At 38.8% G+C, this 16,904-nt stretch overlaps 1 protein-coding gene across 4 annotated transcripts in view; it reads right to left on the bottom strand.

Annotated features, from left to right (window-relative positions):
• ATP8B4 (ATPase phospholipid transporting 8B4 (putative)) overlaps positions 1-16,904 on the bottom strand; it is a 263,861-nt gene that overhangs the window by 203,466 nt on the left and 43,491 nt on the right. For all 4 annotated transcript variants that reach the window (XM_078079369.1, XM_078079372.1, XM_036101921.2 and 1 more), the window contains exon 3: positions 3,334-3,392. In XM_078079369.1, the coding sequence (XP_077935495.1) occupies positions 3,334-3,392 (59 nt within the window). The remainder of the gene's footprint in view (positions 1-3,333; positions 3,393-16,904) is intronic.

Raw genomic sequence — 16,904 nt, 5'->3', positions numbered from 1 at the left:
CTTATACAACTTTAGCCAATTTTTCGGTATCTTCCTAACATTGCTTTTATCGCTATCTTACTCTATCTGATGCTTTATAGGGAATCTATAATTTATTGTGACTACTTGCCCACCACCATGTTAGTTTTAAGAGAAAAAGCCATAGAAAATGTTTAGCACAGGTCCTGGTACATAGTAGGAGATATGTATGTATGCATGTATATTTGCTAGTCTCACTATTATCAAATATTTTATATAAATTATCTCATTTAATCTTTAATAAATGGTCCTATGAGGAAATTCCCTATTTCACAGATGAAATAACTGATGTTCAGAAACAAATTGAGAACACAAGTTAGCAAATGAGAGACAGGATTCAGACTATGGTCTATTTTATCCCAAAACACTCTTTCCACTACATTTGGGGGGACTTTACCAGTTCTCCTTTTATCTTTTTCATAAAAAGTTTCAGTTTATTCCCACTCCTTTTTAGCATTAAAGTAGGAACATTGCTTTTTTAATTATAAGCGTTCCCCCTAAGTTCTATTGAGGTCTCTTCAAATCCACTTCCATTTGGGGTAATATCCTTTAAAGCTGGGCAAGGTTAAGCAAAAGGCACCAGGCTTCCACCTTTCTTACAAACATATTGCATAGCAAGTGGTTTAAAAGCCTTAAGATCAGACATAGATTCAAACACCATCTCTACACAGACTAGCTTATTGGGTCATTGTGTGTTACTCTACTTTAATCCTTAAAATAACTCTATGAAATCAGTACTTGTATCATCCCCAACTTGTAGCTCAATAGACGAGGGCTGAGAATGGCCCCACAGTTCACTGTATGGCCAGCCATCCAGTTGGGAGTTCCCAAACCAAGACAGTATCAGCTCTGTCTATTGGGGACCCATGCCCATTTAGGGAGGCCTGCCTCATCCTCTCTGAGCCACAGAAGTGATCAATAGAGCAGGGATACCTGTGCCCCTCTCTGCTCTGCAGCCTTTCTTTCTCAACTCTTGTCTTTCTTGGTTTTGCCAGCTCATAATGGGTTTTGTTCTTTCCTTGAAAGGTTTTCACTTAGAGACCGAACTGCCGTATTTGATCTACTATAGCCATGGAATACTGTTCTACGGTTTCGTTGTTAGGGAGCTCAAGAGAAAACACAGCTGCAGCCACAAATCTGTGTGCTTTTGTTCAATATCAAGCAAGCTCAAGAGAAAACCATCTCTGTATCATTGGTGTAGTACTTTTAAAAGATCTGAAATAATCATGGCCAACTGCTAACATCTATTTAATCTGAGTGGTGGGCATACAGGTGTCATTTCCTATACTGTTCTGTCAGTTTGAAATATTTAATAATCAGGTAAAAATAACTAAGTAGAAAAACCTGTATGGTCTCACAAAGGCAAATAAAGTATGGTTTTCCTTATAGAGTTACTACTCACAGAATGAAAATACTTGTTACACACTGGAAAACAAGTAAACACAGCTAAATACTTAAATACTTAAATGCATAATTACCCCACAGCAGATTACTTATTACTGTTTTCCCCAAGGTCTTAAAATATACACGTCTACTCCTCTGATTTGGGGTTTGATGGTCAAGGCTTTCAAGGGTCATCCTCTACAGTTAAAGGACCAGCTGTAGAATGGATAGAAAGGCATGGGGCCAAGTCTGGAGATGACCAGAGGGGCCAAATAACTAGAAGCTGCACAGAAGGGCATTAATCACCATGAGGAAATTTAGTCTCATTCTTTCAGGCTAAGAAACATGTTCATCAACCTCCTAAGAAGGATTCCTTCTGTCAAGGGCAGACTTATGTCAACCAAGCTTGCAAGATTAACAAATAAAATCAGAGTTCCAATATATTATTTTATAATGAGAAGTCTGTCATAGAGCCAGTGTACTGATTCCTTGTAGGAAAACTTCCATTGAACAACAAATTACAATTACATGATTGGCACAGCATGAGAAAAAGAGGAATTGTTAGCTACCTTTGTTAAATATTTAATAGTACCGCTATGAATTGTGCAAGACTGTTGAATCACAGATCTGTATCTCTGAAACAAATAATACATTATATGTTAAAAAAAAGAAAAAGAAGAAGAAGATAGCAGGAGGGGAAGAATGAAGGGGGGAAAATCGGAGGGGGAGATGAACCATGAGAGATGATGGACTCTGAAAAACAAACTGAGGGTTCTAGAGTGGGGGGGTGGTGGGAGGATGGGTTAGCCTGGTGATGGGTATTAAAGGGGGCACATTCTGCACGGAGCACTGGGTGTTATACACAAATAATGAATCATGGAACACTCCATCAAAAACTAATGACGTAATGTATGGTGATTAACCTAACATAATAATAAAAAAAAATATTTAATAGTACCAAGCTACAATAGCCCAATGCATCCATCACCATATATGGGAAAGACCTGCCAATAAGAACAAAATGCTAAAAATTATCCATTGGGCAAAACTCTGTCATCTGGCCAGTGCCTAAATGGATACTGCCAGAGTTCGCCCTGCCTTCATAGTTATCAAAATCATCTTTGAAACTTTCTTTCATGAAATGTGCCGGTGTACTCAATCTTATAACAGGTCTTATAAGGCAAATTCTATCAGTTATCTTTCTTAGAGTTTATAAAAGACTCCATGTAGCAACTTAGGTTGCATCATAGAAAGATAAGAAGAACTTTATGAGGGCCCATCGTGTAATTCATGAAGTTGTTCATCAATGTATCCCAAGTTCCTAGAACAGTGCCAATCACTTAATAGACAATAAATATTTCTAATGTAAATGAAGAAAATCCTCATTAAAAAAATTTTTAAAGTAGTTCAGCATAAACTTAAAGTCAGTACAGTGTACATTTTAACTAATCATTCTTACTTCTCACTTGATAAACACAATCATTCAGGACCTGGGAACTTTGTCCTACATATACTTTTCCACATTCAGCCTGAGTTACTTACAGAAAATCTCCCAAAGCCATTTATCACCGATCAGCCAATACCACCACTTCTATCACCAAGATTTGCCATAGAGGCCCATGTTTATTTTTTCCTCTGTATTCTAGTAGCCAAATCAGCACCAAAATGAACTAAGCATCAATTCTTGAGAAAGAAATTTTATCTTCTTCCTATACCAAAGAGCATACCAACCACTCTTACTGCAGGACAAAAGTAAGTGTACAAATATTGCTAAAATCTGTATTTATAGAAACATATAGCACCCCTGATACTAAAATGGGCCTAAACAAAGAAAGTTTTTGGTGAAGTCATAAAGTTCTAGAAAGCGTGAATTCAACTGTCCTTAAGGTAAAACCCATCCCAGCATGTGTGTACTGTGTATGTTTTACTCACTGCATACTGGAACTTTTCATTATATTCACGGTCATTGGCTTTCACTATCCGTTCCACTTCTAAAGAGAAAGAGAAATCAGGTATGAAACTAAATTTTTGACACAAAGAAACATATAACTCATTAAACTAACATCACTTAGGTTACTTTGATTGTCTCAAGGTTGCAAGAATTCTTTCCTTTGAAATTTGAAGGGCATTGGTTTTTTCCAGCCTAAATGTTGGAACGTGTGTTGGAAAGTCCCAAAATGGAAAGCTAAAATGTGTCTCATTGTAATTCTGATGCCAGCCATAAAACAAAACATTATGTGTCTCCAATTTCTACATCCCTTTAGCTCCACAAAGACCCTTTCTTTCTCTTAACTCCAAGTAGTTCCTAAAGGAGAAGGCTGCTGAAAGTCAAATGCCACCCTGGGACAGGATTTTTTTTTTTTGGCTACGAAGTGACAAAATACGATATAGCCAAACAAAACTATTCTGAAGTGGCCAGTGAGGTCACTGACCTTATGGTCAATGAGCAAAGGTGATATTTCTAAACAACCCAGGCATACTGAAAGGAACTACACATCACCAGGAGATGGAGACTTGCCCTTTGCTGGAAGTAGCCAAAAAAATATCTTCTGGAAACAAATGCAAACACCAGTGCAAATAACAAAATAGAAGAACAAAAAACTCACAGATTATGATGGTACATAATTAAAATTCGCAGAGGGAAAGAAAAGACAGTGCCCCCAGAAACACCAGCAGAGCACATTTGTGTAGTACAAGTAGCAAGTTCTTGCTCCATTTTACTGAATTCAGAGTTGACAAAGGAATAATGATGGAATAATGAAAGCTATGGCATGAAGACCAGCAAAATAATCACCAGATGTCAATATTAACACTCATGGTGAGTGACTTCATCATTTCACCTGGAATTCCCTTAATCCCACAGTTCTCCATCTGGGTAAGTGAAAGGTGGTAAAAAGTATAGGGGTAGTGGTAAAAGTCAGAATTTGGAGAAGGTACATACAATTACAGAGATAAAGAAGACTGGAGGGTGGAAAGTAACTTAGTCATATATTAGGGATAGGGGAGGAAGTGTAAGGGGAAAGCAAAGAGAAGAAGAGCTTTAAGTGGAAATGAGAGGAGAAAGAAGAGGGAGATCAAGAGGAGGGGAAGGAAGAAAGGAATATATTTTATCACCACCACCATCCTCCAAACACCAGGCACTATGATTGTTAAAATTGACTACTTTTTCCCAAAAGTCCAAGAGGAATGTAAACAGCCTCTTTGGTTCAAGTCTCAAGTATGACACTGTGTTCACCTCTGAGAACTGCTTCTGACAAATGACACCCTGTCTTTGGTTATGGTTGAGTCTCTACCTTTTGTGGAATGTTTGTCTGCTTGACAACCACCTACATGGCTTTCTTCTTACCTACGTAATAACGTCAATTCTCTGTGACTGTTCCTGTTTTCAAGGCTAGCTCACCTAATTTCTGGTAAGAACAATATTGGACTGATGTCCACAGCTGACCACACCAAGTGGACCTGCCCCTAACATATATAAGTCTGAAATCCAGAATTCACCAGGAGGCAACCTCTTAAACAACCATCCCCTGAAGGAAACATTTTTTTTTTTTTTTTTTTTTTTAAAGATTTTATTTATTTATTTGACAGAGAGAGACACAGCGAGAGCAGGAACACAAGCAGGGGGAGTGGGAGAGGGAGAAGCAGGCTTCCCACCGAGCAGGGAGCCCGATGCGGGACTCGATCCAGGGACTCCAGGATCATGACCTGAGCCGAAGGCAGTCGCTTAACCAACTGAGCCACCCAGGCGCCCCTGAAGGAAACATTTTAAACCCTGACTATAAAGGCACCATCCTCCCCTTCTTACTGGTTCCCTAACAAAGAGCAAAAAATGAAAGCCCAAAATGGTATTTTGAAGGGTGAGGGCACTTAAAGCTTAAAAAGCTTGGATGATTTGTCTAAACATCCCTACCTTAACGCAAGCATAGTAAAACTGCTGACAGGAAAACAACAGATATTGTTGGGAGGGTGACCATTGGGGGCTCTCTTCTATAAGGAAAAGGTTAACCTGGACCACCTGGCATCCTGCTTATAATTTAAAGAGTAACTTTAGCTGTAAGTCAAAACTTAGATATGCTAATTTATATATTTAATTGCCTTTAGTTTACATCATACACATTCAGATGATGATCATTTTTAAATTTCACATTTATACAGAGCACATCCAGGGATAGAATTCTATAGTTCTGCAGCTAATTTTACTCCAAATCCAGAATTTTGACTCCTGTCCAGTGTCTCCATGTAACCACCCTCCCCAAGAACTGAGAATAACCCTTTCCCAAAGTGGCCAGAAGAGTAATGTCTGTGCTAGGAAAGTTTGGATGTTCTTCTGGGTATCTACATTGCTCTTGTCCCATGAGACTCTGTTAGAGCCAGGAAGTCCTCTTTTGGCTTCTAAATCATTATTAAATCTTTATCTTTGCTCTGTGCTTCCAGTAGGTATGGTCTTTCTGAACTGAATCTTTATAGATAAACTCTGGCATATTTTCTATCCCTTCACTAAGCTCTGCTAAATTCTGGCTTTGTTTCTATATCCCTACAGTTTTCTGCCTTTAACCTAACTATGCTAGACTAAGAACAGACATTCTTCCATGTGCTAGGACAGTGCGTGAAGGGATAGAAACCCCTCTTGGCAATAAGACACATCCTGCAAGAAAAGGAAGCTGAAAACAAATTCTCCATAAACAACTCCCATTGAGAATTGTTCAGAGGTTCAATGAATTAATGTCCAATATTTTGTAGGCATTGCAGGACCCTTCCAGCTGTGACAGTACTGAAAGAAAAGTACACACCGGGAGATTTAGGATCTACTAGGGTAAACTCACTGCTACATAATCATTATCACTGAATTTGTGTGGCTCCATAAAGGAGTAAAGTGATACACAAGGATGTATAAAATACAGTGAGCCAGTATATGTTTAAAGTGAAGTTCAAAGATCTTCCAGTTCAAGATAGCAAACTAAGTATGTCCTTCTACCTCCCTTCCCACCCAGGTCTCACTGAAATAACAGCAATGTTTTTAAAAATAATAAAAACATAACAGTGCTGGAAAACAAGAGTGGAATCTAGCAGAGTTTCATAAATTTTAAAAATTCCCATTGAAGCCCCACAGAAGGTCCAGATTCAGTCAATAAATACAAAGGCTGAAAATGTGATATAGATAGGGTGACAGTCCCAGTTTATGCTTATTGTCTTGGCAAAATAACTTTTCACTTTCAAAAGTGTCCTGGCTTAGAAGATAAATTATCTGTGCATTCTAGTTTGGGAACATCACCAGAATAATTAAAGAAAAATTGAGCTCGGTGGGTCCCCCATATCCCCCTACTCTTGCTCATTAAAGAGATTAGGCAACATGCCTGGGGAGGAAACCAAGAGAGGGTGTTCAGATCTAAGAGAGAAGCACCTCTGAACCACCACATTGGCTATGGGAGACTTAGGTCCTAGTAAACCCTGCCTTACAGATGCAGCTGTGGGATTTGCCAGAATATAGACTATAGACTGAATGTTTGTGGCCCCCCCAAATCTCTATGTTGGAACATTCCCAATGAGATGGTATTTGAGGGCTTTTGGGAGGTGATTAGGTTATGAGGGTAGAGCCCTCATGAGTAGGATTAGTGCCCTTATAAAAGAGTCCTCAGAGAGTCCCTTGCCCCTTGCATCATGTGACGACACAGGAAGAAGACAGCCATCTATGAACCAGGAAGCAGGCTCTCACCAGACACCAAAGGCACTGACTTCTTGATCTTGGGCTTCCCAATCTCCAGACCATAACAAATAAATTTCTGTTTTTCATAAGCCACCAGTTTATGGTATTCTGCTATAGCAACCAGAAAAAGCTAAGACACACAGAAAAACCTCCCTGTGAGCTGGCTACATCACCAGCCCCTCCAATTTAAAGGAGAGGGCTGGCCAGGGGAAAGACCTTTACAACTGCCCTCTTATGTAAACACAAACCAACAACTGTCTAAGTCACCAGACATCTGAGGAAAATCAATAGTACAAAAGAGAAGGATGCAAGAGGAAGAGATAATGCTGAAAATGGATGGGGAAAAGAGGGTTTTTATGCTAATTAGTACCTTGAAGATATTCAAGAAGACATGGCATCCATGAAGCAAGAACAAGCTGATAGGCACAAAGATAACAGAACAAGAAAGAGTTCCAGGAATTTAAAACTACTTAATGGAAAAACAGGTAGGATAGACTGAAAATAAAATTGAAGAAAGTTCTTAAAATATATAGCAAAATGACAAAGAGGAGGAAGATGTGAAAAGAACACTTAGGAGAAGGGAACATAAACCATGGATAAGTAGAAATAATCAAATAGAGAAGAAAATTTCCCTGCACCAGAGTAAGACCTAACTCTTCAAAGTGAAAAAGCCACCAAGTGCCAATTAGAATGAATGAAAATGGACCCACAGAGCTCCACAAAATTTTGAGCTCTAAAGACAAAATATTTTAAAATTCCAGAAGAGAAAAAAAAAAAAAATGGTTAGCCCTAGAGACCTGAGAATTGGACTAACATAAAATTTCTCATCAGCAAAAAAGGATGATAGAAAACATGGAAGTGATGTCTTCTAGTTTTAAGGGAAAATATGCTTGAGCTCAGAATTCTATACTCAGCCAAATAATCAAGTGTGAAGGGGCAATAAGAACACTTTCAGACATGCGAGAGTGTTTACATACAAGATCATCTCCAAAACAATGACTCACGAATGTACAACAGGGAAATAGTTTAAATATTAAAAATAAAATGGAGTTAAAGAAGATATAGAAGGATGATGATCAACTATAGTCAACAATGAAAATAAAATTACCTGACATGATCACCCACATACCTGTTCTAAGTGGGCCACAAATTCTACAGAAAAAGGAAAGGCTTGTCTATTTCCATTTATTTCACAGCCTGAATGGCAAAAATAAACCAGTTTCTCAGGAAAAGTACAATTATGTATTAGTTCTTGGCTCAAACAATAATTTCTCTAAGAAATCCTCATAAAGAAGCCATTGTTTGATACAAAGAACATAAATGAGTTTTTAAGAGCTGTGTTTTGTAACAATTCTAGGGATGTCATTCCAAACACAATTCAGAGGGACCAATGCTAGGGTCTCATACTCAGTCTCTACTGAGCTGGTTAAATTCAGGCATGTATTTTAGGACATTTAGATGAACAAATAAACTGCATGCCCTTCCAAAAAATCATCCTAATTATTATCTCTCAACTGCACTTGTGCTAAATGCTAAATGACTGAGTTTCAGATTGAAATTCCTGAAGAACTGCTATGCTGTGTTGCTAGCTGAGTACAGATTCTTGGGACAGAAAAAATAGTGTTAACATTCTTTTGTGACAGCTGAGGAGCCTAACAAAGACATTTACCTAAATAGGAAGCTATCCTTCATCATTTCAGCAAGCAAGGAAAAGAGCTATTAGCAGAGGCAGAATTATCTTAGACACTTATTTTGAATCTGCTCCAGAATACAGAAAAATAGGTATAGTAAAAAATAGGTAATTAAACCCACAAAGTCCTACTTCATATAGGATAATGGAAGTAGCCTTCACTTTCTCAAACTCATAAAGGCCAGTGTAATTTGATGCCTGCCTCAATCAAATAAAAGATCAATGAAGCATTCATAGAATGCTTATCTTTAAGCCATATGCTTCCTGTTACCTTATCCAAGGTAACTAAATAAGGATACCTCATTTATTTTATGAAGTGGTCATTTATAAATCAGTTAAATGTTAGGAAACATTTACTAAAAAGAGTAACCTTAGTTTAGGGATAAATGACCTGTAGTCTACCCCGTCGCTCCCTGCAATAATTACCTGATCGGGCAGATGATAGGTTTCAGATAATAAAACCATACCCACTTATGTATGTACATATGCTTGTCTTTCCATCTGGAAGGAAGAGATGCATCAAGAACATCAAGTGTTGGGGCACCTGGGTGGCTCAGCTGGTTAAGCATCTGTCTTCAGCTCAGGTCAAGATCCCAGGACAAGATCCCTGGGTTCTGGGATCTAGCCCAGGGTCAGACTCCCTGCTCAGCAGGGAGCTTGCTTCTCCCTCTCCCTCTGCCCCTCCCCCTGCTCGCTCGCTCTCTCTTTCACTCTCTCACTCTCAGATAAATAAAATCTTTATTAAAAAGTTTTAAAGAAAAAAAAAAAGAAGAAGATAGGAGGGGAAGAATGAAGGGGGGAAATCGGAGAGGGAGATGAACCATGAGAGATGATGGACTCTGAAAAACAAACTGAGGGTTCTAGGGGGGAGGGGGGTGGGAGGATGGGTTAGCCTGGTGATGGGTATTAAGGAGGGCACGTTCTGCATGGAGCACTGGGTGTTATATGCAAACAATGAATCATGGAACACTCCATCAAAAACTAATGATGTAATGTATGGTGATTAACATAACATAAAAAAAAAAAGTTTTAAAGAAAATCGAAGTGTTATCCAATCACTAAAACACAACTTTGAAAGATGGGAGGGACATAACACAACCCTGCTGGCAATTTTTAACCTCAGTTGAGATGTTGTTGTTACGACTTTTAGGACCCATAAAAATGAGAGTTTGATGACAGAGCACTCATTCAAGAGGAGGAGGCCTGGATCTTTAAGCCAGAGGCCTGAGATTTTCCTTCTACCAACTATGTGTGTGAGCACATTTTAACTCATGACCTCTCCTAATCTGTGGTTCCTCAGAAAAATAATGCCACTTTGTGTTGACGTCATTATATAAGAAAATATATGGAAAGCACTTTGCAAACAGAAAAATAACCAAAAAAAAAAAAAAACTATTTTTCTATTAAAAAAATAGCAAATAGGTGAGAAAAAGAAATCATCCAAGCTTGGATAGTCAGTCTTAAAGTTGCTTGTATTATTATTTCTCAAAGGGATCTGAAGTAATTTTCTGAATATTCTTAGTGGAAACTCGCAAATACCCATTGATTCTTCCCCAGGTTGTTGGGGGCAACACCCAACCCCTTATCTGGGCTGTTCTTCCTCACACTATATTAAGTTAGATAATATTCAGCTTCTACTTCCAGCAGGCATTTATGTCTTTTTTTCTCTTAGTTTGTCTATGAACAACTCCTAACACCTTAATATTTAAAACTAGTTGGTGAATGCAGTAGCTCTGTTAAAAGACCAAGAGTAAGGAGGAAGATTTAGGAGGCTTCCATTTGACCCATAGTGATTACAGCAACTACGAATTCCTAATTAATGAACACAACTGTCTTTTTTTTTTTTAAAGATTTTATTTATTTATTTCACAGAGAGAGACAGAGTGAGAGAGGGAACACAAGCAGGGGGAGGGGAGAGGGAGAAGCAGGCTTCCTGCGGAGCAGGGAGCCCGATGCGGGGCTCGATCCCAGGACACTGGGATCATGACCTGAGCTGAAGGCAGACGCTTAACGACTGAGCCACCCAGGCGCCCCCACAACTGTCTTTCTTCAATTAACTCCAGAGCATTTTGTCCTTCACCAAATGTGGTTTGGGAGACAGTCTTCAGGCAATTGGCTTTAGATCCCCAAAATCATGAAATGATGAAGCACCACAAAAAAATTGGGGGCTCTGTATAAACCCTGATGACAGGAACTGGTACTTCCTCAACAATGTTGGTCCCAATCCAAAAGCTGAAGAATGTCTCCAAACATGGAGTGTCATTTGGGGCTTGGGGTTGTTGTTGGTTTTTTGGGTTGGATCAGAAGTCTCAGAAAAATACCCTCAAGCCAAATCAATAACTTAAGCTTTTTCCCTTCTGAATTTTCTTTCATTCTTCACAATCTGGTCTTGTGGTTGGGAGCCAAAGCAATTCATTAAAGACATGAGGAAAGAACAATGAGTGGGGAGAGCTTTAAAGAAAAGAGTTCCCCACCCTCCAAGATTTCCTGAGTTGACTCCAAAAGCACATTCTGATACAATTGAAAAATATGTGCCCTAAATCGGGGTTTCCTATTGAAACCCAGTGGTGACCTGCAGCTGCTGGGACTTACTGACATTTGAACAGCAAACTAAGGAGAATTGAGGCAAAAAAGAAAAATCTTCCCACAATTTTTTTTTTTTTTCTTGTGCTCACAAAAGAGTTTGGAAACAGAGTTAGGGGATTCAAACAAATACTGAAAGGCCCTGGGTTTGTTTTCCTCTTGGCTGAGCCAATTTGCTCATCAGGTCCAGATATTTGGAAAATTTGATTTATTGGAAGCTCTATTCCTCCCATGGCTTGCTATAGCTTCACAAAGAAACATAAAAATTTTTAACCAGTTCATTCTTCTTCCACCATACATGAATTGGATTACACAAGTTACAAGTAAAAATCTATAAAACCTTCATATAAGCCCGTGGCATATTGCTTTCTTTAAGTATAGATTCCACAACTAAAGAGTTAAGAATTACTACAATATAATGATAATAATAACAGCTAACATGTATTGAGCACTGGTTAAAAACTAGATACTATATGAACTGTTTTGCATACATTATTTCATTATTCCTCAAAACAATCCAGGTACCAACAGGTATATGCTATTATTTTACAAATGACAAAAATAAAGGCCTCACAAGATTGTGCAGTACAATCAGATTTCAAACACTGAGCTGCCTTTCTTGTAAAAGCAGTGTGGAAGAGATTCTCGGTATAAGGAGATGGCAGACAGCACTGTGTGGAGTTGGCTGGGAAACTGAAAATTGCTGTGTGCCTGCACCCAGAGGTCAAGGAGAGGAAGAAGAGGACTCTGTGATTGAATACCATGCTCCATGGTATAATTCAAACATACACTCCCTCCCAATTAACCTTGCAGCCCTGTGACCTCTCACATTCCACTGCTTCTAGGTTTCTCTCTGTTTCCTGGTGGAGGCTGTCCTAGAGAACCTCTTCTTCTTGGAGCTTTTGGGCAGTCCTTGCTGAGAATATTCTCCCAAACCACTGTTCAAAACGTACTGCTTTTTTGCACCCTTTCTCATATGGGCCCAGTGCTAGACTGTTGGTTTTTATTTCTATTCTTCTATAATTTGATTATGTATAGCAAAAAAAATATAGCATTTTTATGGACTGGGCCAGGATCAGAGTGTTTTCTGTAAAGAAGAAAAATAGCTGTATCTTCCTACAGCATCCCTTTCAAAAAGAAAAATAAAATAAGGATCTACCCCAAAAATCACAAGAGCCTAAAAGAAGCTGGAGGACATTTAATTTTACACTGTGAGACACATTCTGGCCATCCAAGGGAAAGTAAGCCACCTGTCACCAAGAGATTGGAAAGAACCCCAGGTAGAAAAGAAAGACACAGGACAAGGAAATCTAAAGAGGTCTCTTCCTGTTTGATATCTCAGGGGTTGCACAGGAAGCTGTGTTTTTCAAAGCTTACATTTGTTGTTTTGAGATGAATGGGGCTTATAAATTGGGTTTCTTTAGTACATATTGGTTTCTGTGCCTCAGACCCCTGAATCCACAGGGCAATGAAAATCTGCTGGAGCCAAGAGAAAGTGATTTATTCCAGAAATATTTATTGAGCTCCTCTGAGCAAGGCTCTACTGTGGACAGTGAAGGAAAAACAAGCAAGACAGCAATAGCTCTCGAAGGGTGAACATGCCCACAAATACCTGCACAGCTGGGAAGCAGAGGAGAGGGCTAGAAGCCATGGACACCAGAGAAAAAGAAAGTCAGGTCCAGATGGGTGGTGAAAGCCATCGCCACCTGTCTCAAACAGCTCTGAAGGGAATTCATGCAGCTAGACACACACTGGGGAGTATGGTAGGTTGTTTTGCCAAGCACGTTATCCAAGTCACTTACTGAAAAGAAAAGGAATTTGGTAGAGGTGGTCTGCCACCTAAGACAAAATATGGACTTTTCAAGAGGACATCTCCAGGTGCCCCTCCACTGTCCCTTCTAGCAAAATAGTGGATCACATGTGAAAAGACCAAAAGAAAAATTAGGAATTCCACTTTACTTATTAGTGTAGCATTCGAATAACATATTTTAAAAGAGATACAAAGGAGCCAGAACTTCGGGCAAAAAAGAAATCTGCCCACTTCTCACACTCCCCTCCTGCCCCACCCATCCACACTCTGGTCCAAGTCACCCCTCCTCTCTCCTCCAGCTCCTGCAATAGCCTCCCCCGGGCTCTCCCAGCTTCTACCCCTGCCCCTATAATCTATTTTCAATAGGGCAACCAGAGTGATTCTTTTACAGTTTTATTTGTTTCCTATTGCTGCTCTAGCAAATTACCACAAACTCAGTTGCTTAAAACAACACAGATGTGTCATCTTATTATTCTGGAAGTCAGAAGTCTGAAAACGGAGCTCACAGGGCTAAAGTCATGGTGTTTTATCAGGACTGAGTTCCTTCTAAAAGCTCAGGGGAGAATCTGTTCCTTGCCTTTTCCAGCTTCTAGAAGCTGCCCACATTCTTTGGCTCACAGCCACATCACTCTGACCTCCACTTCTATTGTCACATCACCTTCTCTGACTCTCCTGCCTCCCTCTTATGAGAACATGGTTTTTACCATGTAAGATAACACATTGACAGGTTCCAAGAATTAAGACATGGACATCTTTGGGGGAAGGGGCATTAATATGTATACCACAAGAATCATCTCTTTCCTCTGCTCAAAACGTCCAATGCTGCTCCATCTCAAGAGAAAAGCAAGTTATTAAGGCATTCAGGGCCCCGCTTGATCTTCACACACCTACCCCATTATAACTACCAGAAGCCCACTTACAGTGAAGCTAATGAAGCTTAAGCTTCAAGTCACCTCACTTGCACTTTCATTCCAAGACCCTGGGAGTAGCGCTCGAAACGTGTTAGCCCAGGAAATCTTGTTTCCAACAACATGGACAGGCCTTGACGGCATCGTGTTAAGTAAAATAACTCAGACTGAGAACGACAAATACTATCTGACCTCACTTATATGTAAAACATCAACAAACTCATAGAAAAAGAGATCAGACTAGTTGTGGTCATGGGGCAGGGCAAGGAGAGGGAGGCACAAACTTCCCATTATAAGGTAAGTAAGTACTAGGGATATAATGTACAACATGATGACTGTAGCTAACACTGCTGTAGGATACACAGGAAAGGTGTTAAGAGAGTAGATTTTCCTTTAAATAAAGATTTTATTTGACAGACAGAGAGAGCACAAGCAGGGGGAGTGGGAGAGGGAGAGGGAGAAGCAGACTCCCCACTGAGCAGGGCAATCCCAGGACCCTGACATCATGACCTGAGCTGAAGGCAGATGCTTAACCAACTGAGCCACCCAGGTGTCCCAAGAGAGTAGATCTTAAGAGTGCTCATCACAAGAAAATTTTTCTCCCTTTATTCTCTTTTTTCTTTCTTTTTATTGTATCTACACAAGAAGATGGATGTTAGCTGAGCCTACTGTGGTAATCATTTCACAATATATGTAAATCAAACCATCATGCTATATGCCTTAAACTTACACAGTGATATATGTCAACTATTCCCAATAAAACTGGGAAAAAAATTTTTTAATTAAAAAGTGTTTTGTTTCTGATTTTGATTTGCAAAAGTAAAATATTTTAGTCATGAAGGCTAAGATCATTGTCTCTTCCACTCTAATTTCCCCTATTACACTTTGCCTCATGTCATATAGCACTAGGATCCAGATGTCAAGTTGGAAATACATTGGCTTTGTGTTTACTGGAGTATATGTGATTCATGTCATTTCTGTATAGAGCTAAATCACTGGTAGTCTCCCCCAGGCTAGGAATGGTTCTCAGGAATACTACTTCCGTGGGGACTTGCCCAGTGTTATAACATGAAGGTGCAGGGCCCAAGGTCATACAGCAACATGACCATGTGCTATAGACCTAGCACCAGAATTACATGGATCATGGAGGACACAGGTTTGCAATACAGACCCAGAAGTTAGCCTGTGCAGAATTCTTCCAGTCATCACACATGTAAAATTGTATGTGAAAGATTTCATCAACTTAGTTAAAACAGAATTTATCTCCTATTAGGAATTACCAAGTATTGAGTATTTTCCATACTATATATAATAAGCACACCATATATTCTTTTTTCATGGGATTGCATAAAATAAAATTTCTTAGAATTTCTGTTCTTATAGAGCATAAGCCCATTTGTAGCTGTACTATGTACAAGTACATCTGTAACAAGTCAGATATGAAGGAAACTTGATAGAGGTTTTCCCAAGGTTAACAATCATAAATTTTTACATGACATTCTGAAGTCATGAAGCTGAAAAACTATTCTAAACTATCATAACTTTAACTATCATAACTTTAACTATACTAGAGGAAAAATTGAATTATCTTTCTAGTATTTCTATAGAAAATTATGTAGCAGAATAATGGTCATATAAGAAGCAAAAAAAAAATAGTGGGACGAAAGTATAGGAAGAAAAGTACTATAAAGGTATGACAGGCAGTGAATTAATGAAGATCTTAGGGGTTTTTTTTCTGGATTTTGTGATGTGTGTGGTATTTTCAGGTTTTCAAAATTGTAATTTATAGGAATTTATTTTCTTACTCTAAATATTCCCTATTACACCTAATTTTGTATTTTGTCTTAGTTTAGGACTCAAAAAAACTGGATCTAGCCCTGACAACCCTCCCCGCTTGTTCATCCAACTCCAGCCAAAGACAGTCTCTTTGTTAATCCCATGAACACAACTAGGCACACACCCATCTCAAAGCCTTTGCACTTGGTATTCCCTCTGCCTAGGATGCTTCTTCCAGAGATCTACATGGCTCCTCTCTCACTTCCTTCAAATCTTTGCTCAAATATATCTTTCTAAATTCAGCCTTCCCGGATTACCCTTTTCAAAACTGCAGCCCCATACCTGCCTCTTAGTGCACATCATTCTCATAAAATTGCAGCCCCTCAAATGTATAGGATAATTTACTTATTCATTGATTTTGTTTACTGGCTTTCTTCTTCTCCCCCTAGAAAAATGTAAGCTCCATACAGGTTTAAGTTTTTTTTACTTCTTAAAATCTGTTTTGCTCACAGCTGTATCTGAAACCTCTGGAACAATGTCTGGCACATAATAGATGTTCAGTAAATACTTATGAAATGGTTAGATGGATGGATGGATAAACAAGTAAGTAAATGAATGAACTACCAAAGTTCTGATTATCATAAGACAACCAACACTACCACAGTCAAACAAGATCATTCCAGCTAAAATCATTGAAATGTGATGTTTTAATTAGCTTATCGACCTTACAGAAGGTAAATTTACAATTCACAGTAGACAATTTCTGAGTTATTAAGGGTACTTTTCTTTACAGAAAATACCATTTGGGGACTACTTCATAAGCTTTACGATTTTATTTCACCATTAAAAGAGTCTAGATTTCAAAGTTAAGCCCAGAAATAAAAATTATTATTTCCTTTAAATTAGGAAGTTCTGTTTGAAAAAAATAGCAAGCAACATTACATGAGAACAAGGTCCACCAGGGGACTCTAATTCAAATATTACTTACTAAAACTACTGAAAATAATAACAATCACAGCTACGATTAAGGGC

The sequence above is a fragment of the Halichoerus grypus genome, chromosome 8 (assembly GCF_964656455.1).
Source record: "Halichoerus grypus chromosome 8, mHalGry1.hap1.1, whole genome shotgun sequence".
Taxonomy (NCBI): Eukaryota; Metazoa; Chordata; class Mammalia; order Carnivora; family Phocidae; genus Halichoerus; species Halichoerus grypus.
This window is presented reverse-complemented; position numbering and strand designations above follow the sequence as displayed.